Here is a 23,190-nt window from a genome sequence, read left to right as displayed (position 1 = left end):
TAATGCTTCCTTAGGAAAAAAGGAACTGCAGGTCTAAGGTGATTGCTACATTGGTAAATCCTTTCTTACCTAGTGATTCTGGCAGTTTAGAATCCATGATAGAGTATAATTTTAATAACTGTAGAACTGCCTTCCTTGCAAAAAGAGATACAGCCAGCTTAGAACATACCCCGTCCCCCCAGCAACAATTAGCCAGCTAATTTCCTGGTCCTACTCTCCAAGAAAAAGGATTTTATTGGTTCAAAATCACTTAAACGTGTTTTGAAGCTCTGTCTTCAAATTTTAGTGCTATTATATCATGTACTTGCAGAGGGAAAACTCTAAAGCAAGGTCCAGCTTGGTGGTGGAACTGGAAAGTTCAGGGATCCATGAGAGCCGGTTGCAGCGGAGGCATGCAACCACATGTGAGACCCTTGCATTTGGAAGGGTTTGTAAGTACAGGGACAAGTTCTCCAGAGCCAGCAGAATGAAGGAACAGGAGACTTCAGCTTTTCAGACATTTGAGAACAAGAGATGGACACTCCGTGTTTGAGGCCAACTGTGATCTATGAAAGCTGTTTGAGAGAAGCACTCTAGAGTTAAGGAGATTAAGATTTTTTTTCATGTGCCCAGTATTTTTAGTACTATTGAGACTGTTTGGTTTCTGGAGCGGAGCAAGGAAATCTGCTTGGTGGTTCGTCCCCTCTGTTACCCCCTACAAACTTTGCCGCTAGCCCCTTTTTCCTCTGGTGACTCTCTCCTCATAGCTCAGAGAGGATTTAGACACGTGCACTGCTTCAGCTAAAATAATTCTTCAGTGTAGAAAGTGCATTTTCAATCCCAGTTAAGAGCCCTGTCCTTCCAGTGGAGAGATCCTATCCTACAGCTGTCAGTAACTATTTTCACACGGGCTACAAGCCTCTCCACACAGAAATATATGCAGGCAGTGTATATTGCAGACCAGGATTTGGCCAAAGTGCTATTTTCAGCATGGATTGGAAGCTGGATGGAGGATGCTAGACACAGACTCTGGTTCAAGCAAACTGTGCAATTATTAGGGCAATTTTTCTTTTCACCTTGAAAGCCATGGGCAGCTCAATAATGTAGAGGTCAACATAGTCCAGCTGAAGGATCTTCAGCGTTTTCTCCAGTGTCGGGCGCACCAGCTCTGGGGGGTGGCAGGTATTCCACAGCTGGGGAAGCAAGCACAGAGTCATTTTTTTGGTTGCCAGGAGGTATGGCAAGGATCCTCCAGCTGTTTCTCCCACCATGCTCTTGTCCTTCTGACAGAGCTCATTGCACACAGTGTAAAGCCATTGTGGTCTACATCAACACAAAGGTGAGGGGGTCTTATCGTCTCTTCTTCCAGAGGAAGATAGAGAGATAAGATGTGAATCCTTGCCCAGAGCTGTCCCTGTGCTTAGGACAGGTTCTTTCAAGTTGGGCAAATTGCAAACTCTTGCTCAATGAATCTGAGCAGATTCATTTGTTTTCTGAGCTTTCCAAGCATATGCTTTCACTGGAAAACTTTGACTGTTCCCACAAGAAATCTGTGGTCAGTTTTAACGCAGAGGCTAAGATCATGTGAGCTAGCTGTTGAAGAGCCAAACACCAAGCACAAAGAGAATCAATTGGTTTTCTCATGCGGTCACAGACCCTGAATCATTGCCTGACCTAGGGGAGTTTTAATTCACCCCCCAGTCCTCACTTAAAGATGTATTATTGCATAGTTGCTGTGAAGCAGGTGTGATTAGTCAAAACACAGCCTTTTCACCCTTTTTTATCACAACTGTTTCTTTGATGGGTTATGCCCTGAGGATGCTGTGGTGTGTTCAGTTGATTAGCTTTCAGTGTTATCTCTAATTGAGCTCTGCTAATGCAGATCTCTTGCAAGAATAAAACCATAGCATGGTAATTAGTAACCAAGAGCTCTTTGTAAACAGATTACCGCAGTTAAGAACCACAAAAGCCGGTATTAACGCACATGGAAGGTTAAAAGTGCCATTTGCTTGCTTACAACAACCTGGCAAATCTTATTTTTCTTTCAGTGTGCAAAACTAACATTTGGAGTGATGTTGAAATCTTTGGCACCTTTTTTTGATTGGAAAATCCAGATGTTTGTTCCTACAGTTGTTGCCTAGCCAGTTCTGCCACCAATACAGACGGTCACAGCATGCCAAGGTGTAGAATGAGTCCATCTCTGAGGCACGGAACACTTGAATTCAGATTTTTTTCAGGAGAAGATAGTGATTAAAGGTGTTAAAGGAAGCCTGGCTGAGTACTAAAGTATTTTAGAATTTTTTTAACCAGATTATTTTCAAAGGTCCAGGATAGGGAGTAGGTACCTGCTCAATTGCGCCAGCAGAGGCAAGAACACGTTAACCTGAAGCTCAGCTGTTGTCAGAGTAGCGCATCTGACGCAGCCCAAAGGAGATATAGCAAAGCAGGAGTCGGCACATGGAAATTCATACTAGGCCTTACCCCAGCTGTATGTTGCAAGGCATGAAGAGCTGATGATCTGTTAAGCATTGGTTACATTGGTTGGATCTACTGCAGTAAAGGGACTAAGGTCTTGCTCTCAGAGTTTTAAGGTGTTCCACAGGGTTTCCTGGAAGTCTTTGGTCTGGATTTTTTTTTAAGCATTTTCCAATCTTGGATTTTCATTTTACATGTAAAATGAAATATTCTTTTGAGCTTAAATATGGCTAAGGAACTGACTCTGTATACCCTTCATGTCAAGTTTGTTTTGTTACTGTATTTTAGAAATGTAATAACTTGAGGTATGCTGGTAGTTTTGGAACTGTCTTTCCAAGTGCCTTTGATAACAAAGTTGAGTAAGTACCTATCAGTGAATAACTTCTTTTTAAACAACTGCAGAGGTTCTAAAGAAACAGCCTTCAGAAATGGCAAACATTTATACTACCTTAATACATAGATGCCACAGAAACTTAGAGTTTCATAACTGTTTTCATGATTTGTACAAGTTATTGTAATATCTACCTAAGCAGAACCCATGTAGACATTACAGCTGTCAAAGCTGCCAGCTGGCTTTGGCATTTCAGGACATCACATTCCCTGGAAATGTTACTTTTAGTTTAATGAAAGAAATATCCTGGGATGAAAGAGGAGACCAAAAAGGTCTTGCTATATAAGCCAAGAGAACTGTTGGCAATTGATAGAAAACCTCTAAAATTTCTGGATACTGAGCTGCTCTGTCTGATCAGCCAGCCAACAGCAGGAGCCAAGTGCAAGTGCTGATGATTTCAACTGGCAAATGCAGCACAATTGTACAAAGTCACTATTCCAGTAATATTGCCACTTAGTGAAGCTGCTTTTGTTAGTCACTGCTGATGGACCAGCCTTTGATTTGCATCATCTTTGTTTAAGGAAGGATCTGCAAGAGGTGCTTGAGTATCCAAAGTGCCATGAATTTCCAGCACTTCTGATTTCAGAGGCTGAAAACAAACACAAATTTGTTGTGCCTGCTATTTTCAAGAATGATCAACTATATCTACCACATTTCCAAGAAGACGCAACAGTTAATGCTAGTCATTTATCTGTCAGCGGCTGGATATTTGTCTATAGCTCATAAGGTATATAAAGCTGAAGATACATAAGCTCGTAAGGTAAGGGACATTCAGTCCAACTTTTCCTCTGAGTTCAGAGCTGCTGTGTAAATGTCGAATGTGACCTGTGAAAATCCTTGGCTGTGATGGGCTGAACTGTTTACAGTATGCTTTCTACTTATGCCTTTGAATATATTTTTTAAAGACTACAGATGTGCTCTAATGAACTGTCAACCTGAGCATCTGAGGTTAAACCCTTGTTTTGTCAAGCACAAACAAGACACAGAACAGAAAGACAAATCCATGTGCATCCCATCTCACAGTTATAAGTAAGGCTGAAACTATAGGTCTTGACTCATAGTACTGGGAATTGCAGCCTTGAGACTACTAGGACATTCAGTTTAGGGAACAACTTTTTTTCCAGGAAAAATTGAACTTATGAAATTGCATCTTCTATTTCTTGATTATAAATGGCTCAAATTTTAAGTAGTGAGGAAAATCATCTAGTGATTAGATCAAACAAGTGAATATAGAAAGGCTTAACTGTAAAAGTAAGTTTGGAATCCTGATAAAGTTTTAACAAGAGATGCACACTTGCTGAACCTGAAGGTTTAAAGCGGGGGGGGGGGGGGGGGGGGGGGGAAAGGAAACAGCAGGGGAAGCAGGATGCCAAGTTAAAAACTCAGAATTGTTAGGACATCTGGTTCTAAACTTTTGGCACAATTTTGTGTTTTTGATTCCTGGTAATTTGCAGTAATGAAGCTGTAAAACAGTTTAAACAAAATATTTTGACTGACTCGAATCAACATTTTTGGCATATGAGAGACTGAGAGACTACCCTGATAAAAGTGGAAAATTTGAGGACATGAACTTTGCTCAGGATGGCAAGATTGTTACCAGTAGAACTGAGCAGGGGACTAGAAAAAAACTTGCATACTTTACAGACTGGAAATTGCTTTACTTGGAAATTGCTCTATAGCTTTGATAATCCACTTGGTCTGCAGGCTACCCAATCTGAAGCTTAGTTTCCCAGATCATAGAGCTCAACCAAGCTGCTCACAGCACAGCAGAACAGACCTTTTCTCCCATGGGATCTTTCACTCTAGGAACCATGATAATTTATTTCCAAGAGTTGAATAACTTTTGTGGACTACATTTTACCTGGGAAAGGAGAAAGGGAAAATATTAGGCTGATATGTCTAAAGAAGCACTGCAGGAAGGGAAATTTGAGGTTGTAAACTCCATTACAAACTGCACAGGCACCATTAACTTTCCTGGGGTATCTGATCTTTATTCAGCAATGTGCAGTGAGCTCTCTCTCTTATATCTGTGATCTAGTGATTGTATTTGTACCGACTTTTATCAGATGCTCCCCTTTTCATTCCTCTAGCAGAGCATCAACTTGTAGTTGGGATTTTAAAGCATTAGCTAGCTCATGTGTTACTCTGAACGGCCTTGTTGATCTAAAGAGAAAGTATGACAGCCTCTTCTCTCCAAGTGAGTCGATTCATGAACCTAGAACTCTTTAATGGCAGATGATACAGTAACTAGGGAGTGGCTTGATGAGTAATTTTCTGGCAATAGTGCCAACTTAAGCACTTGCTGTTCTCCAGTACACACACACTTACACACACACACACACACACACACACACGTGCTTGCTCCCACCCCTTTCATTGTGCAATCTCATGGCAAACCTATAGGGGAATTGTTCTAACAGAAAATAACTCATTTGCAGGATCATTGTCCAGATCAGACTCATTATGTGACTAAACAAATGCTTGTGCCCGCACAGCATGTGGGACAGTAACAGCACTGCTGAGTGTCACAATGATCCAAACTCGCAGGTACCTACGATACCAGACAGAATGCATATTGCATGGTTAACACTGCTAACTGGGCTTTAAACTGAGAATGACAGTGACTCCTGAGTTATACAACAAATCTTATGCTCATAATGCTCTGAGGCATTATGGTAATACTAGGAAAGAAAAATAAAGGCTTTTGGGCTTAGCAGCACGCCAGATGTTGATCCCTGGTATTCTTAGGAAAGCCCATTCACAGAAATCCTGGATTTAGCATAAATAATCCAAGTGCAATTTCTCACCTTGCCACAGTAAAAGATGTCTTCTCGCTTGATCCTTCCTTCTGCAATCTTCTCCCGGATGGCTTGTCCCACTTCGTGCTCGTTGTAATAGACAAAGGCACCATCTATATGGCGGTAACCAGTATCAATGGCAATCTTCACCGATTCTAGACAGGAACCTTTGGGAGTCTAACAGGAGAAGAAAAAGAATAAACATAGTTCCAGTCTCCTGCTTGTGTCTGTTGCAATGCTATAGAGTCAGTGAGACACACACAAGGGTCATGCTGGAGTTCATCCAGTCTAACTATCCCTCACCCCCTCCAAACATCAGTGTTTCAACTTCTGAATAAAGTGTGTTCTGCACTTTTCTTCAAAACTGTCACAAATATGGAATTAGACTGGAAAGAGGAGCAAAGCAGAAACTTCACTGGAAGAGCGAGTACAAGAGTCCTCACAAAGCAGAATTAAATGCATTTGGTGTCAAAGTGATTTCAGAATTTCTTATCTAGAGAGTAATGGCTTTCCTACAACAGCTACTTGATAAAATCCCTTCCTCAAATGGAAGAGAGCTTTTTGGTGTAGCAGAGCTGGTCAACCATCTATCTGACCAGAAGCTGTCTGAATACCTCATGACCCAGGAGAGCTTTCAGCAGAGCAGGAAGGAGAAATTCAGATGTGACTTCTTTCTCTTCAAACCAGCTCACTGTTGGTGGTATCGCCATCCAAAAGGTGGTAGCTCAGGAGGATCTACTGACCCAAATTCTCAATTGTGGACAGTTGTTTTATAGTCTGGTCAAGAACCAGCAGATGATTGTGTACATTTTTAGGTCTCTAACTGCTTCAGTTTAAGATGAGTTCAAGAAATCTTGATATGTGCAAATGACAATTATATTTTTGTACTCCATACTGCAGTTAAGTTTACTCATCTTTACTGAAACTCAGAGCAAACTTTTCTTTTTCAGAACAGCCCTGTTTCCCGTTAGCCAATGTGGCAAGCAAAATGCAGGTAGGCCACACCAAGCAAAAAAGCATGAATTCCACTACAGTCATTTGGCCTGTCACTGAAATTGGACTGAAAATGTCTTATTGTTGCCACGTTTTGCATAAGGAGCAGGCAGCTCAAAGCAGTGATGGCTGAGGGCTGTCAATGACACGTGGCAACAATGTTTTCCCACCATTTTCATAGACATTACTCTGCTAAGACAGGGACATCTGATCCACTCAAAGGAAAACTGAAATAGTGAGCCAACCTGCTGCTTTGAAAACTGCACCTGCTCTGCAGCAAGTTGCACAAGCAGATCAGACATCTGCCTTGAGGCAACACCACCTAGAGCATGAAGACAGAAGAGCCAACTTCAGTTTTGCTTCTGCCAGAAGTAGATACCAAAAGGTGAATTTTGCTACCTCCAAGTACAGGGTCCAGGACCAAGTTTTGTCTCCTGTGGGGAAGGCAGGGGCCAGAGAGAACCGGAATGGAGAGCAAGTATGAAGAGAAGATGTCAGATTTCCTGTTTCTGCTGTTGCCAAAGAAAGGCAAGAAGTGGGACTGGCAACAAGTGCTATTGGGAAGGGACTTTTCCCCCACAGCAGCCGCTGTCTCCCTCCTTGCTGCAAGGCACTCACCAGCTTGGTTTTCCAGGAGTTTGCCATAAAACAAGCAGCTGCTCTTCCACTACCTGCCTAATGGCCTCTTTTGCTCTGGGCCAGGGACGGCCCTGCCTGAGGCCACTTTTGCCTCATTGCTGCTCAGTCAGAGCTCTGGGGCTCCTAGAGCACAGGAGAAGAGGAGTGCCATTGGCCAGAAAGCTTAAATGCGCAATTTCTGAATGTGGAAACTAGCTGTGAAACTCACTGCCCCAGGATGCTGTGGAGACCAAGGTCATGGGCCTGCCCTTCTGCATTCATGGAAGAAAAACCCATGAAGGATGACTGAAGACCGATGGGGGTTCAGCCTCTCTGCCACTAAGTCCCAGAGCTGCAGGCTGCCGGAAGATTATTCTGGGACAACAGGATGCATCCCTGTCTGCTTGCTCTGCTCTCAGCCTTGGCCACCGGTGGACAAGACCGGGTGGACTGTAACTCTGACCCAGGAGGGCCACTCTGCTCCAGGATGCAGTGCCTAAAGTTTACTTAAAACGCAAAGCCACTCATGCTTACCCTTACTTATTACAGACCTGAATGTGGGCTGAGGGGCAGAACAGCACAATTTGGCATGATAAATTATTTAGAGTAGCTATGATGCAACCTTGTCCACTTAATTGAGACAGACAAGGAAACGCTTGTTCAAATGCTTTGCTGCTTTCAGCGCGAGAGCCTCCCAAAGGCACGCTCGGCCCCTGCCAGAGCCCTTTCTGAGCTGTTAGTAGGATGTGACGAAGATCACAGCAGCTAAAAGCATTAAAGGAACAGTCAATGGCTAGTTTTCACTCGGGGAGTGTTCAGCAGCGTTACAGAAGCACGAGGCACGGAGTGGCGACAGACTCAGACATGTTCTGTGTGTTGTGTGCTGTCGAAACCTGTGAGGGCAGGATTTGGGGAAGGCAAGAGACAAAAGACTTTGGCACGTGAATTACAAGTTTTCAGTTACTGATCATGTTAACATCGTACATCTATCTTGGCAATGAACACACAGAGCTGTAGCTTCAGATGCTAAGCTCAGGTTGACTAACAGAGCCAGGGCAGTCAGGTCAAAGCTCTCATGAGTTCAAGTCTAGAGGATGACTAGTTATCCAAAAGAGAAAAAAAGTGTAATCAGTATTTTCTATATAAAACCTTATTTTTCTAACAGTGTGGCACTTAGACCTCTTTAGACTGTTTGATTTGTATCATTTGAGTGTATGAAAGAACATTTAGAGGATATTACTTTGATACAGGGGAAAAAAACTTTTTTTTTCCTTTTTCTCTTTTGGTTGAAGAGCCTGAAAGTGGGCTCAGGGCCTGATCCTAAGATTTCCTCTCTCCTTTTGTTGCACTCTTGTGAGATTACCTGAATGTGGCTCCCAATTTTCCTGAAGCTGTAAGATAAATTCTGCAGAGCAGGGAAATATTGATTATTGAGTTGCATCTTTTCTCAAACATCTTGGCCATTTTGTTCAATAGGAAAGTAGAAACAATAAGTAAAGAAGGATTTATTATCATACTTAGGGGAATGTATAATTGCAGACTTAAAGGGGGGAGGGTGGAAGAGAAGAAAATGAGAAAGCCTGCAGTTATAGTAAACTTCAGTTGCCTTTGGCTGAATCAATTAAGTTATATAGGAGGCGAACTTCCATATATTTCTTAATCTTTTGTATGGAAATTCTACACCTCCGTACAAATAACCCTGTGAAAGACTCCTCCATCTCAAGGATTAATCTTAATCTTTAGGGGCTTGCGGGGGCTTTCTTGGATCAGGTCTTGATTACCAAGGACTGGAGATGGGTTTACATTAAATATAAATGTTTTCATTGCACTAGTTTGTTTACTCTGATGTGGCATATTAGCTCCGACAGACTCTGGTCTGAGATGCTTCTGATAAAAAAGGAAGAAAACCTAGGGAATGGTTTTTGGAAAATCCTGGCCCTACTGAACCCTCCCAGCTGAAGGTTGGGGAAATTTGCAAGTCTGGAAACTTTATACCATATGCTTATTTTCATTCTAATGGAGAAACTATCATCTCTAGCACTTCACATATGTAATCCTTCCAAATCCTGCAGTAATGAGCTGTGGCAAACTGTGCTGATGAGTTGCACAGGCCAGTCATGTTGTGGTTTTGTCACTTTTTAGAAGTGTTGTTCTACGTATCATATCTTATTCCATTGTTTCCTGACAATCTTAAAGCTGGATGACTCAGATTACTACTACTTCATCTGTCTTTCCATCAGTGAGGGTACAAACCTTGATCTTTCCCTGCTACTCAGCTGTTTAGCCCAAGAAATTTTAATCTTTTCAATCTTTCATGAAAACAAAGTTCTTAACTAGCAGAACAGAACAGTGACCAAATCAGAGATTGCCAGCTAAGAACCAACCATTACTTAATTGCAGACAAAAGTGTGATAACATTGCTCTTACATGTCCTAGTGTATAAAGGTTTGCACTTCTATTACAGCTCTCCATGGAGCAATGACTCACAAGCTGACTAGTCACAGAACAACCATCCCACCTATTTCTAGCAGGGGAATCAGACCTCAGCAGTCGTACTTCAGGTTATGCATATCGTACGCAATACGAAATGCAGTTACTTATGCTGTATATTCATTTCAGTTAGGCCTTTCTATGCATTCTCACACCATTTTTCAAATGGACAGGGCTTGTGTTTAGAGCAGTACAAATGCTTGATGGTGCACTAAAATTTCTTGGTATTATAAACCTTTGGGCTTCATCAGTAGTAATTCAGGAGGCTTGGACTTAAGACAAGTCTTTGCTTCTTTATTACTTTTTACTTAAGTGTAGATAAGAGGTATGCTTGATCCTTAGCTGTAATTAATGTTTTGGTTTCTAATCAGTGTGCCCTGCAACCGTGCTCCTTTGATCAAGGACTGTTATTTTAGAACTGGAATTTTATAACCACTTGTACACTGTAAGTCAGATTTTTATCTTCACTGCTCCAACATTCAGTCACTAATGTGTGCCAGAAAAGATCTTAAATTTATTACATATATTCTGATAAAAGAACAGCTGCTCAGGTGACTAGAACTACTTGCTCTACCACTAATAAGTTCTTCAATAGCATCTAAGTTATTTTTAAGATTACAGAGCTTAAGGAAACAACACACACAATTATTTCCTCTATCAGTCTTTTCGATAGCTTGTAAACCTACTGATTTACAACCAAGCATGACAGGTTGTACTAATATCCACTTCCTTCAGGTTGCATGGTAAATAAAACTGGCATATGGCTAGAAGGAGCAGGCTCGGATTTGTACCTTCATTGAAAGAAAGGAAGAAGCAACTTGGCCCCTTTTCCACAGATGAAGTAGCCAACTGGCCTGCCACCACATTTTATGAATCTGAAAAAGCAATATGTGCTTCGTCAGTTCTGTCTGTCTAAAAGGGTCTGCTCTCTTTTCCTCTGAGACCACGAACTTTTTTTTAATGTTTATTCCAGACAACAGGGGTTGTCTTGAATCAGACATCACATCCCACTTTGTCAAAAACTAGTCTCCCTCCCTTGAAAAATGCATAGCTTCAGTTCTGCTCCCAATTAGACATGATCAAGCAACCGGAGAATATTTTTCGTGCACACATACCCATGAATATTACTGTTCCCTTTCAAGGAGGATAATATTTGCTTAGTGGTGTTTGTGGTAGTCCTACTCAGTCCTGTTATTTAGTGCTGTACTTTAACTTCCTGCATCTGTTCTGCTTTTTCTATAGCATCCTTTTCTGGTCTGGTCTTTCTGCGAGCTTTCCCACTGACAGAAGGGGATTTTTGGTTAACTCCAAAGACAAAGCTAAGAAGACATATTAGCGGCAGATTGTAGCCCTGCAAGACCACATAGACAGGAGAAGGTTTCATAGGCAGTGCTTTCAAAAGTCTTAACATCACTACACTCACTTATTCTTTATTGGTACATACAGTAAAGGAAACCAGAGTCTGTCTTGGGCTCTCACATTCTGCTGCATCTCATTTCACATGCGTAGTTTTATTGAGTTGCATGAGTCTTGGCAGTATGTGAGAGCTGAGGAAGTAACACACCAGGGAATAAGCAGTTTGCCTTAGTCTTGAGCAGCTCACCTGGTTAGTGCAGTGGTATCCAGTCCCTCCACCCAAGACTAATGCTCCTGGGAGGAAGAACTTGAGGTGTTGGGGAAGACAGGGCCACCTCCCACAAGAATCTGAATTTAGCTACAGCTAAATCAGTACAAGGGATCCAAACTGTGGGCTAAGCGCTCTGCTCCTAACCTATAATTTAAGATGTGAAGCTGCTGTTTAGGAATATTAGTCAGCTAAATACAGGAAGGAGAAAGTAGGTGCATGCCAGGGCTGGGAGCCTCCTTCGCCAGAGCTCTGCAGTCACAAACAGATTCTTATGCAAAGTTTCTAGAAGCACAGTTGCTTATTTCCATTGCCTGTTTTCTGGACAAATTGGCAAGGAGGACTGGCTTAAGATGTTAGGAATGGAGCATAGAAAATGTGTAATGAAGGCATTACAGGAAAGCACAGGTTGAGTTTATAAAGCCAGAGGATATAAGCCACACAAGGAAACATTCTTAGAATTGTTTAATCTTGTAAAGGAGAAGCTGTACTGTACACCTCTTTCTTGGAAAATGCAACCACCAGCACATCTCTCTCTCTCATATGCAGGAAAAACTGGCTTTCATCCCCCGGAAGTATTGGCAACCACCATCCAGGAAGCAAAATGCAGAGAAATGGTCTCTGCAAAAGCAGGTAGAGCTAAGAAATGAGGTAGAGAGCACAGCTGACAACTTTTGAGCTGGGCACTGAGAGGCAGAATCTGCTGCACTGGCCCAGAACTTTGCTCTATATCACACAGTGCAGGCAGCAGATGATATCAAATACACCCAATGAAGACAGGGGAGCAGGGATGTTCTCTACCTCCTGTCATGCTGCAAATGATTGTGGACAAGGGGTGGCTTTCTCCACTAGCCTGATGCCCCTCTGTCGGTGTCCTGAAGCATGAAGTTCGATCACCCATACAGCATCAACTTAGATTGCATAACTAAAGTTTTAGCATTTCTAGAATTCCTGTTACACTGTTATTCTAGGATTTAGCCAAAGCTCTGCTCAGGAAAACCTTATTATTGTAGCTGGCAGAGACTACTGGAGTTATTTTTACCAGAGGAGTCAAAGATTGCAGAATACCCAGTTTTAGGATCTCCACAACAGAAGTTGCACTTAATGCAAATTAATTTAATGAAAGCCTAGGCTAAAAGGCTACCATGCTCCTCTTCTGGCAGCTCGAGGATTAAAGCAAACCAAGCAAATTCTGTGCACACCAGGGTCTCATGCTAACTGTGACAGCTGGGTGGACTGTGACAGTTTTTGAAGAGCTGGAGGACACAGTAGACAGCTGGCCCACCCTAGAAAATGCATATCTAACTGCAAGGGTGGATGCTATCAAAGCATCCTTCAAACAAAATATCTGATCCCAGGGATATGTGAGGTACAAGGGAAAGATGAAGCACCAGCTTGTGCAATAGCAGAGGAGAAATAAAAGGTTACTGATAGTTCTTCCACTTCATTCCCTAGAGTTAAAGGGGAGAGGTTTCTGGCGCCAGTTTGCAGAAGTGTTTGCAAAGGCAGATGTAAAGCCTGGGGAATTCCACTACCTAGTTAGCTGAACCAACAAAAGTTGGCTTTGATGAATCCTGAAGAGGCATTTTCTACACAATGTTTTTTTGGTTTTGATGAATGTGGCCTCCTAGGTCAACCGAAGACAGAACCCAGATGTTAGCTTCCCGCATAAGCTGCAAGAACATGCTTATGCTGTTCTTTGGGGAACTGCAGTGAATCAGGGACACATGGGAGTGCAGAGCCGCATTTAACGTATGGAGTCAGTCAGGGCCATTTTAGAAAATGGAGCAGGTTTGCCTGGAAAATAGGGCTCTAATCTTGCCAAAAAACTTATCTTTCAGTTGTGTTAACTCTGATGACTCACTCGTAGAGGCTCAAGTTTTCCCCATCTTCAACAGTGCCAGTGATTCCCTCTCCTGAGGTTTTCCTTGAAGACTCATCTTCAGTAAAACAATCATCATAACTTTTATTTAGATAAAAGGGCTTTCCTTGTGGCTCTGAAGCAGCGATGAAACTCCAACGTGTTCAGAAAGCCAGAGAAAAAGAGAGAAAATTATTTTTTGTCAATATTTGGGCTTGATATTATTGCATTGGTAAGAGTTAGCTTTGCAGTTTTTGGAGAGAAATATATTGAAACAGCTAGTGTTTGTCACTGCATGACATAGCTGTGGAATGTAAAAGGTCTGCTTCCTCCAGTTACTTTTCAGACGGGAGTTGCTAAGACTGTTTTGGGGAAGTGCTACTGTCCTAAAAGCCTATCTGGATTGCCCTTCTATTAGTTTTGTATCTATCTGGACTGATTAAATACAATTCCATCCTATGTCACAGTCAGACATTTAGCTCAGTAGGTTATGTGAGCATCTGACATCTACTGTCCAAAAGTCATACAGAGTCCCAGCCAAAGTTGTCATCTCCAAATGTTGTCTTGCTCTGGGAATGTTTCTCTCTGGAGCACTCTTGCATGTGTCCAAGTCAGCATGTGTCGGCACAGCGCTCAGGGGCCAAGTGAACCAGTGCCAGGTTGGCTGTAAGAGCCAGCCCCTCAGCTTGGATTAGAGAGGCATCGCTGCACTGGGGCCAGGTGATTTCTGGCAGTCAACAATTTCATTAGGGGAAGTGCTCAGCTTTGCAGAACAGGAATATATTTCTTGACCCTGGCATATTCTGAAAAGATTTTCACGTGGCAGCTAAGGTGTGACCACAGGTTATGGGTTTTAGCTTTTTAAGAAGTATTTTCTTAAAGTTTATAGATTAAGGCATGCTCAGGTTTGGGGAGGGAGGGGGGAGTAGTTCTGAGTACAATCTACTCAGGGCAAACTAAAAATTTTACCATTTTCCAAGACTAGTGATTTTGTAGCCACTTTGCTCAGAAGCCCTCCACTGGTCGATGGACTTTGTAGCTAGAAAGTCAGTTTTTCAGTTGCCCTCATCTGCAAGGATGGCCCCAGCCTCATCAGGAATTTTACATGTTGATCATTTCAATAAATGCAGTTTTTGGTCTGCCACACATGATTAGACACTAATTGTGTTTGTAGCTGGAATCACCACAGAAGCCATTGGCACGACATAGGGATTAGTCATATTATCAATTTGTTTTCTATTAAACTTTAGGATTCATAGAAATGAAGGACCTCAGAGATTTTAGCAGAGAAGGTACATGGAAGCAAACAGGTTTCTCTGCTGATTCCACAGTGTCTTGGAGTCATGGTTTTTGGGCAAATCAAACTCGCGAGAACAAAGCTTATGTCCTCAAGAGAGTTATATGCAAGAACCATTCGTCCAGCTTGACACAGGGTAAAATGCCATTTTGTCAAATCTAACTTACTGTTAAAAGGACTGTTCTGAGACAAAAGCTAGGAGTTTTTGAGCTTGCCACATTTCAGAAAAGAAAAAAACCCCTGCCTTTTCTGATAACCTGCTTTTTCTAATTAGATGACTTAACTTTCCTTTCTTAATGAGATAAAGATGCAATCTTGCTTTTACGTAAGCCAAAAATGTTCCATTGTATAACATGAAATTACAAAGAGTTAGCAGGAATTGAGGCGTCAAGAGGTGGCTGCAGGCAGGAGAGGAGACGTTATGGCTAAACACCAAGTTCAAAGTTTTGAAGGCACAGAAATGTACCAAGACTGCTCCAGCAGCAAAACAGGAAAGTTGTATGGCAGAGCAGAAAAGGCTAATACATGTGCTTTTTGTAGGTGGCAAGTGTACCATTAAAGCATATATAAAAGGGAGCTTTAAGAAGTGTCACACATCTTTAAGGTTTTTAGTGAAAATCAGGGATTAAAGTAGAATTTGAAACCCTTTTGATCTAGTGCATTTTTCTACTCTGTACCTTCACCTATTCCTCTATTACTATTAGAGGAATGATCTGTGAAAAGCAGTATCTTAAGTGTTCATCCCTCATCCTCTGGCATATTTGCCATCTCTGTAGCAAACAGCAGGGATGGATTAAGACTATAATACAGCTCAGAGTCACTGAATCTTCTTGAATCCTCCTGTAGATGCCTTCTCCCATCATTCCTTAATTACAGTGCTTTTGGTCGTGTTTCCAAGTGAGCAGCCCTGCTCCCACCAGAGCACCACGTTCTGCTGCCTGCTAAAAGTTGCTGCCTGCTGCTGCGCCTTGTTGAGGCATCTGTGGACCAAATAACAAGAAATCTTGCTTTTATCCACTCTTGGCAACTGGGTCTTGCCAATAACTGTGACTTAGTTGAGAAGTAAGCAGTAAAATCTGACAGATTAAGCAATGAGGGCATCGCTCAACACAAGTATACTAATAACAGAAGGAAAGGCATGCAATTTACTGTCTGTGCAAGCGGAATTGTCTGAGTACGGTTCAGTCCTTCAAGTATTAAACTAATTAAGTCATAACTTTATAGTTGGGTGATCTTGCTGCAAATATATGGTGTATGGACAAATATTATTCAGTGTGAAGACTAGGCTAATAGTTTATTAGCAACCAGGCAAGAACTTCTAGGAATTGTAGCAGATCAGGCACAGCTCTCTTCCTGGGTTGGAGTAATGTATCTCCTTTCTTTCTGGCCTTGCCTCAAGTACATAGTTCTCAGTTTGGAAGTATGGTTTAAGACATCCTCAGAGGCCAAGAAAACATAAGACCAGCCTCTGAAACATCTCAGAAAACCCAATCCTGAAAGACAATATGTTGTTATGTGTAGGCCAGTCATAGCTCTGTTGCTCCAAAGCAAGGTTCAAGAAGACAAGACGAGTCAGTACAGCATGAGATTAATTCTGCTCAGAAAGCACATGGCTTGAGAAAGCCAGTGGTGCTCACCAAAGGGACTTTAAAGAGACACAGCGTCCTTTGGAGAAGCTGGTTGGGGGATATGGCCCAACAACTTCAAAAAAAACTTTTTTATTTTGAGGACTTACTTTGCTTCTTAAATTCAGGGGATAAATACGAGGCTTCATAGCCAAATATCCCAGCTGACTCCCTCCAGTTCTATTCAGATCAGGTTCCCACTACCCTTTTCAGGGATGAAAAGGGCAAAGTATTTCCCAGGCCTACATCTGTGGTGATTTCATATAAGGGCATAAAGATTGGTTCATTAAAGAGTTAACTTCAGACTCTTAATATATGCTGAGTTCAAACACATTCATTTGTAACTCTTCACATTAAAAGGACTGTGGGATTAAAAAAACATTTTTTTTTCAATAATATATTGTGGAAAGTAAGCTAAGGCTGTAAGGACATATGTTATGGCAGTTCTTACTCTTGCCACTGCCTCTGTTAGCTCTTTTAAGAAAAAATCTAGAAGCTGAGTGTAACAGGAAGTTTACCCCAGTACGAAGAAAGCAAACAGCTGACTGATTTGGAGGAGAAGTTTGTAGGGATGAGATCAGGAAGTCAAAGCCTATATGCTTCAACCCTTTCTCTAGAGAACTCAGATATCTATCCCTCCTTCCAGGCACTTTCAATGTATGATCCATTTCAGTAGATCCCACAGATACACCATCCTTTATGTATAGCTTTGGGTCAAGCCAAGTGATTTCCTCCACAAGCCACCTGAAAACATTGCTTTCTCCATGTTTCAGAAGGTGGTGATGGCCAGGAGAAGAACAGAGGGAATTAAATCATGTGCAATTCGCCCTTATGGCAGTTCAGAAATCTGAATTGCATCAAGTGAATAAGTCAGTTACTACCCATTTTTACTTAAAGGTAGCTTATGGCCAGTTCCAAAGAAAGGCAACCTGCAGCAGAGATGCAGTCCACAAAATTAAGAGTGGTGAAATAATTTACGTGTGCGTACCCTTACGTGAGGAACTTTGGGGTATAAAAGGTACTATATGAGCACTAGGGGCTTTGCTCCGTTGCTGGGCCCATACAACCAAAAGTTATTCTGCTCAACTTCTAGCTTGGGTGTAAAAAGTATTTCAGGGTGCCAAAACAGTGTTTTGACTTATCCAAACCAGATTTTTCCCTGGTTGCTCAGACTGGATGTGGGAGTCCTGGATGAACTTTCCCTCTCCCTGATTCAAAACAGCAATTTCTTTTTAAACAAAACCTAGATGGTCTAAGCACCCTACCATTCACAACAGTTGCTCTGTTGCAGTTAAGGATTTTGGGAAGGGGTCTTTTTCCTTTCTGGTGAGATGTCATGCAGTGCTCTCGGGTATTTAAAGCCCATGAAAGAAAGTTACGGGATTGGTGGGCAGTGTACTTTCCTGCAGGGAGGGTGTACGTTCCTCTCCAACTTGCATGTGTTTCTTCTTGCCTGTCTCAAGCTATCACATACCCCAGTGATCATGTTATTTCCCTGGGCTCTGTGATATGAGTTTAATCCCTGGGGCCACAGAAGAGGACTGAAACTGGTTTCCCACAGCCTGTGTGGATTCCCTAACCCACTGGCTATTCAGGGAAAGGCAACTACTACCTCCAACTGCTTTAATAATCTTTTGATTCCTCAGCTTGTACTGCCAGTGCCCAAAATGAACTGCTTTGCCATTTGTTTTGCCTGAAACTATTCCATGAAACTGCTTCCAATTTATGAATGGATTTGGCTACCTCAGAACTTCATTTGTAGCAAAGTAGCAACTTGCCAAAAACCCTTACCCAGTGCTATTCTTGAGCGCTTTGCCCAATCTGATTTTTCAGAAGCATTGCCTGTGTATAGTGTGGTTGCTACAACCTTCCCTCCAACCCCCTCCTCCCTCAGTCAAAACAGGAAGGCAAGAGAGGAGCCACGGCCAAGGCCCCTTGACCTTCCCGGGAGACAGCTAGTATTTATGTGTAGGCACTGGCTTGATGATCTGAGCTGTGATGACAGGGATGAGTTATAAAGTGAAGCTGATATAAGTGTAATTTTAACGAGGCGTAGGATTTCCAGGGTTTATTGTTTTTAGCACCTTTCCGCTCAGCGTCTGCTTGTCGCTGCTCCCCTGCTATCGTTCACCGTGCCGGCGACCGAGCGGTGGTTTAGGGGCGCTCAGAAGGCTCACCTGGCTCTGCTGCGGGATGGGGTGATGCCTCGGGTTCATCACGACTGGCTCTGCGTAACCCCCGGCGGGGGCCGTCCTTGTCCTCCCTCTCCACCTGCCCCCTGGGGGCTGCCCTTTCCCTCTTTTGCCCCCTCCCAACCATTTAGAGGTTTTGGGTCAGTGGCATGGGGGCCCTCAGGGAGGGAAACCTGAAGGCAGTGCATCTGCTGGAGCCGCTCCTGCAGGCGCAGGACCTTGCCAGAAGGATCCGCACAGCCAGGCAGAGGCAGAATTGGCCTTAAATTTTAAAGCCATTTGGAGGGCCTTGATATTCCAGATTCACTGCTCCTGCTGCCGTTCCCTCCCAAATCCACCACAGAGAGGATGTTTGGAGGAAGGGAAGAAAGAAAAGAAGTAGTCAGGGGTTGAAATTTTCAACATTTCACTTGAATCCATGCTTGCTAGGACCAGCAGCCTAATTTATGTAGGCAGGACTCTAATACCACTTAACACATTTCCTTCCCTGCATGAAGGAGAACATAAAACTGACTTCAACTTATTGGAATCTGTACCAAAAAGAGAACTAAGCTTTTAGTTGTAATATAGTTATTAGCATCCCTTAAAAATACAAATAGGAAATACCAATTAAAGCAGCAAAAATTATTTTTAAGTGCTTTTTTGATAAACAATCTAGATTTATTACTAATTCTATGACCCAGTGAAGAAGAGTACTTTCTTTCCACTAACAGGTAAGCTGATAGCAAATGGATTCATTGCATTTCCCTGCTGTGTTAGGAGAATAAAGCAAAAAGACCCCCCCACCCCAAAGTTGCACTATTGGAGTTTTCAGTCTCATAGAATTATCTTAATTCTTGTCATCCTGACCTGTACCCAGTCAGATGAAAAAATCCCTTTCACTTGGGGGGGGATAATCTGATTATCAAACAGATCTTTTGCAGTGGTCCAGCTCTGTTTCAGTTGAGTGGTGTGCTTCACTGAATCAGTAAGCTTGCACACAGGACCAATCTTTGGTCAGTAGACTTTTTCTTTTTTTTATGTTCAGTGTTTCACAATTGCAGAAGCATGACTTATCTTCCAAAGCTGCGTTCGGGAGAACAATTAAGTTATTTAAGACTAGCTAGGCAAGCTGCTGACACACTTCAATTCCGAATGCACTGCTCTGCAGTTTATCCTGACAGAGCCCAAAACACAAAAGCTGGCCTCCTGCCTCTGTTTTCTTGTAACCAGCCATCAGAGAAACAGATTTCCCTGCTACTCTGCTAACTAGATATGCCTGGTTTGCTTAACCAGCAAGCGCATTCCTGCACTTCAGGAAGAACACTTTGCGCTCATTACGAGCTACTGGGCTACAGCACAAGATTGAGAAAACAGATTTGTTTTGGACAACCCACTCTGACGTGGAGGTGCCAGGGTGAATGACCTTTGAAGAAAATCTGCATCCAAGAGCAAGATGAATAATCTGACAAGTGAATGGCTCTGTATTTTATATCAGAGCACAAAATGACTAGAAGTTGCAGAGAACCGACTCATGAGCAGAAATAGCATGCTGGGGATGGCTGTTACCACTACCACCACCACCAGCTGCCTGCCCTCACTGTTGAAGAATAGGTGGCTCAGACGCCACTTCTCAAGCAATTCAGCCACAAAAGGATACAGATAGGCGTTTTGGGGAAACATGTCAGAGCTAGTTTCTAACTTTGCTTTTTAAGGCAAACCTTGAAATAGCCCTGAGTTGCCACAAACCCCTTCAGCTCTTTAGGCAAGAGGAAGAGGATAGAAACCTTGTCAGGCATCCCCGTGGAAGTGGTGCCAGTCGCAAGTCAGCACTCGGCGGAGCAGCTTGTCCCAGCTCAGTCCTGCTTTGCTGTCAAGACAAGATGCTGGCACAGTCCCTCTGATCTCTTGTCAGGCAAGCAGGCTTTTTGAGGTGGGTGAGCTTTAAACTATGACCTATTTAAATATCCTGCCCCATTATTGATCAGCAGCTACAAACAATTCCCCAACCACATGCTCCCAGCTGCCTTCTGCAACAAGTTCCCTGACACAAACACATAGTCCTAATCCTAGGCTAATACTTCAGCCCAGTTTCTCCCGATAGACATAATAGTATTTCACTTGGTCTTCTTAGAAAAATGGGGCTTTTGCAAGTGCCTTGTAAGTGCTTCTCTACTTCTTCTCAGCTCCTCCTCTCACCAAGAACTTTCTAACATGTTTATCATGTACAGAGGGAGACACAGCTCAGAATCAAACTCCTGTAAACGCAGAGAAAGGGAGAAACAGGGGTTGGGTATGTGCGCCCATCCTGACCAAGGGTGCAGTCACACAGCAGCTTTAACTGCTCCAAATTAGAGTTGCCATGGCAATGCCCTGTCTGCACTATCCTGTCCCCTCTCTTCTGTCGCCAGAAAACAAAAGAGGTACATGTGAAGGGATGCTTCCAGGGGCTGAGTCAGCTGGAAGCCAACCCTACCTAAAAATGACTAGTTTTTGCTGGAGCAGCTCCCTAAAAAGGCTCATTGCCCAGCTGGACCCACAGGAGGGCAGGGGAGGGAGCAGGATTATGCAGGGCTGGGGGAGAGCAAGTGGGATTGTCACTGTGCCGATTTAGAGAAGTCTGAACTTCTGCAGAGCGAACTCTTAGCAGGGTTACATTGCTGCCAAGAAGGCTGCCTCTGAAGGCGGGAATCCCATGCACCTCCCCACTCCTGTGCTGCTGGGTTAGTTTTCCACTCAGTTCCAATTGTTTTAGCTAATTCCACAGCTTCTCACTACATCTTGTCAAGACTGCAGGTGGGAAGTGCAGCAAGGCAGGAACACCCTTTCTGGTAGCCGCCTCACTTATGTCAGCTTAAAGCTGCTGTGAAATTGCAACTCGAGGGCTAAGGACACAGTACACAAATCTGGAAAGAGACACATCAAGTCTGCTCAGAGCAATTTTGTCACTGAATTATGCAGCATTCTGCTTTGCTACATTAAAGCTCTTTTTAGAGATTTTAAGTTTGTTTCATTGACGCTTATTCAAAGAACACTACTAGATGAAAATGCCTCCCAAAAAAAACCTCTAGTGATGTAGGTGACAGTGCTCAGTCCCTGAACTGCAGATAGCGTAGTCCCACCGATTCTCCCTGGGTGAGGCAGTACAGTCAGTCAGGAAGAACTGCAGCATTAGGTACTTGTTACACCCTTTCTGCATCACTTCTGCAATGCCTACAGCAGGGTTTATTAAAGATCTTCTTTTACATTGTTATTAATATACCATAGTGCAATTAGTGATTGTCAAGCAACTTTAATCAATGGTTTTATTTTAAAAAATTTATTTTAAAATATCTTGTGATATTGTGGTACACACAATATTGCATCTCAGCTCTGATGCTATTATACAAAACGGTTCCGGCCATGATATCTCTTTTTGTACTCCTCAAAAGAGAACAAAGAGCTGATCAAGGATCACTCAGTTTGGGAGGGTGCAAGGCAGCAGCTAACGAGCTGACTTTGCACTACCAGGTGCACGGACAGAAAAAAGCATCAGGTGTGCTTCCACAATTTTGTTGCAGCAGAAACTGTAACGGTTAGATGGGGTGCCTGCCCAGGACACACAAAACCAAAGGATTTGAGAACTGTTTGGCTGCTGGCATTCAGCTGTGCGAGCCACAGGAATCAGGATGTAGGAATTTGGGTCTTTGTTTCAGGAACATTCCTTGGAAAGTGTCAGCGCCAGCTGCGAGATGGTCCGAAATTCCTCATCTTATCTGTGCCCGGCGCAGCGGGGCCGCGGAGCGAGCACGAGCACCCGGCGCCGCCGCTGCCAGGGGGACCCACGCTGATTACATGTCACATTCCTCCCCCATTACCGCACCGGCCCCGGCAGCCTTTAGCCCGCGGGGTTACACCGGGATGCCGGCGGCAGCGCCGGGCCCCCCCGGCCGCAGCTGCCCGCGAAGGGCGCACTGCGCCGCGGCCCGCTTCCGCTGCGCTCACAACTTCGGGGCTGCGCGGCAGCGCCGAGAAGCAGCAACACAAGGCAGACTTGGCATACTTAATAAATAAATAAAACACAACAAAAAACCCACTTTCCCTCCTCTGCGCGCCGTGCAGAGACAATATCGTTAATGGGAAAAGCCTGTTTTTAAGTTTGTGCGGGGAAAGGAACAAAAGGGAAATTAGGGGAGGGGGGAGAGGCGGGCGGCCCCGGCTCGGGGAGGTCTGGATGCGGGAGAGGCACTACCACCTGCCCCGCGAGGGAGGCGGCGGCTGCCGGCGCCCGGCGGGCCGCGGCGACACTTACTTTCTGGGGGTCGGCGTAGGTGCCCAGCCCCAGCAGCGGGATGCTGTTCCCGTCGCTCAGCGGGATGCGGTGCCTCTCGGCTGTCAGGCTCATGGTGCCGGCAGGGCGGGCTGCCCCGAGCCCGCGGCTGCCTCCGCCGGGGTGGGAGCCGCCGCCGCTCCGCAACCTGCCGCGGCCCCTGCGCACCGGTCGCCGGCACCTCTGCGGGGGCCGAGCCACGGAGTGCCCGCTCCCGCCGGCGGCCAGCGCCTTTTTGGGGGGCCGAGCCACGTGTGCCCGCCGCCGCCCCGCGCACCGCCCCCCGCGGCCCCCCGCGCCGCCCCCGCGGGGCCGCGCCGGCCGCAGCGTGCTGCCGCGGCCGCGCCGTGCGGAGCCCCCGGCGGGGCGGCCCGGGCAGGGGGGCGGCTGCGGCCCGTGCCGAGCACGGGGCTCCTGCCGAGCAGATCCTAAGGAGTTTTTCCCCTGGAGGTGTAGAGCCCTTTTTTAAAAAAATCCCACGCTCGGGGGTACCAAGAGACTCGCTTGGTATAGCGCCGGGGCAGCTTCTCCCCCTCCTCTCTAAGGGCTACGGGCCGCA

General features: G+C 44.3%; 1 protein-coding gene across 2 annotated transcripts in view; it reads right to left on the bottom strand.

Annotated features, from left to right (window-relative positions):
• Positions 1-22,911, bottom strand: part of AKR1D1 (aldo-keto reductase family 1 member D1) — a 36,072-nt gene extending 13,161 nt beyond the window's left edge. The window contains exons 1-3 of one of the 2 annotated variants that reach the window (XM_026083896.1): positions 22,614-22,911; positions 5,653-5,820; positions 1,056-1,172 (exon numbers count right to left, since the gene is read on the bottom strand). In XM_026083896.1, the coding sequence (XP_025939681.1) occupies positions 1,056-1,172; positions 5,653-5,820; positions 22,614-22,706 (378 nt within the window). In that variant the 5' untranslated portion in view covers positions 22,707-22,911. The remainder of the gene's footprint in view (positions 1-1,055; positions 1,173-5,652; positions 5,821-22,613) is intronic. The other variant, XM_026083897.1, reaches the window with a different exon arrangement.
• Between the last annotated feature and the right edge of the window lie 279 nt (positions 22,912-23,190).

The sequence above is a fragment of the Apteryx rowi genome, unplaced genomic scaffold (genome assembly GCF_003343035.1).
Source record: "Apteryx rowi isolate R43461 unplaced genomic scaffold, aptRow1 scaffold_62, whole genome shotgun sequence".
NCBI classification, from domain to species: Eukaryota; Metazoa; Chordata; class Aves; order Apterygiformes; family Apterygidae; genus Apteryx; species Apteryx rowi.
The sequence above is the reverse complement of the archived record's forward strand: the minus strand, read 5'-3'. Positions and strand labels throughout refer to the sequence as shown.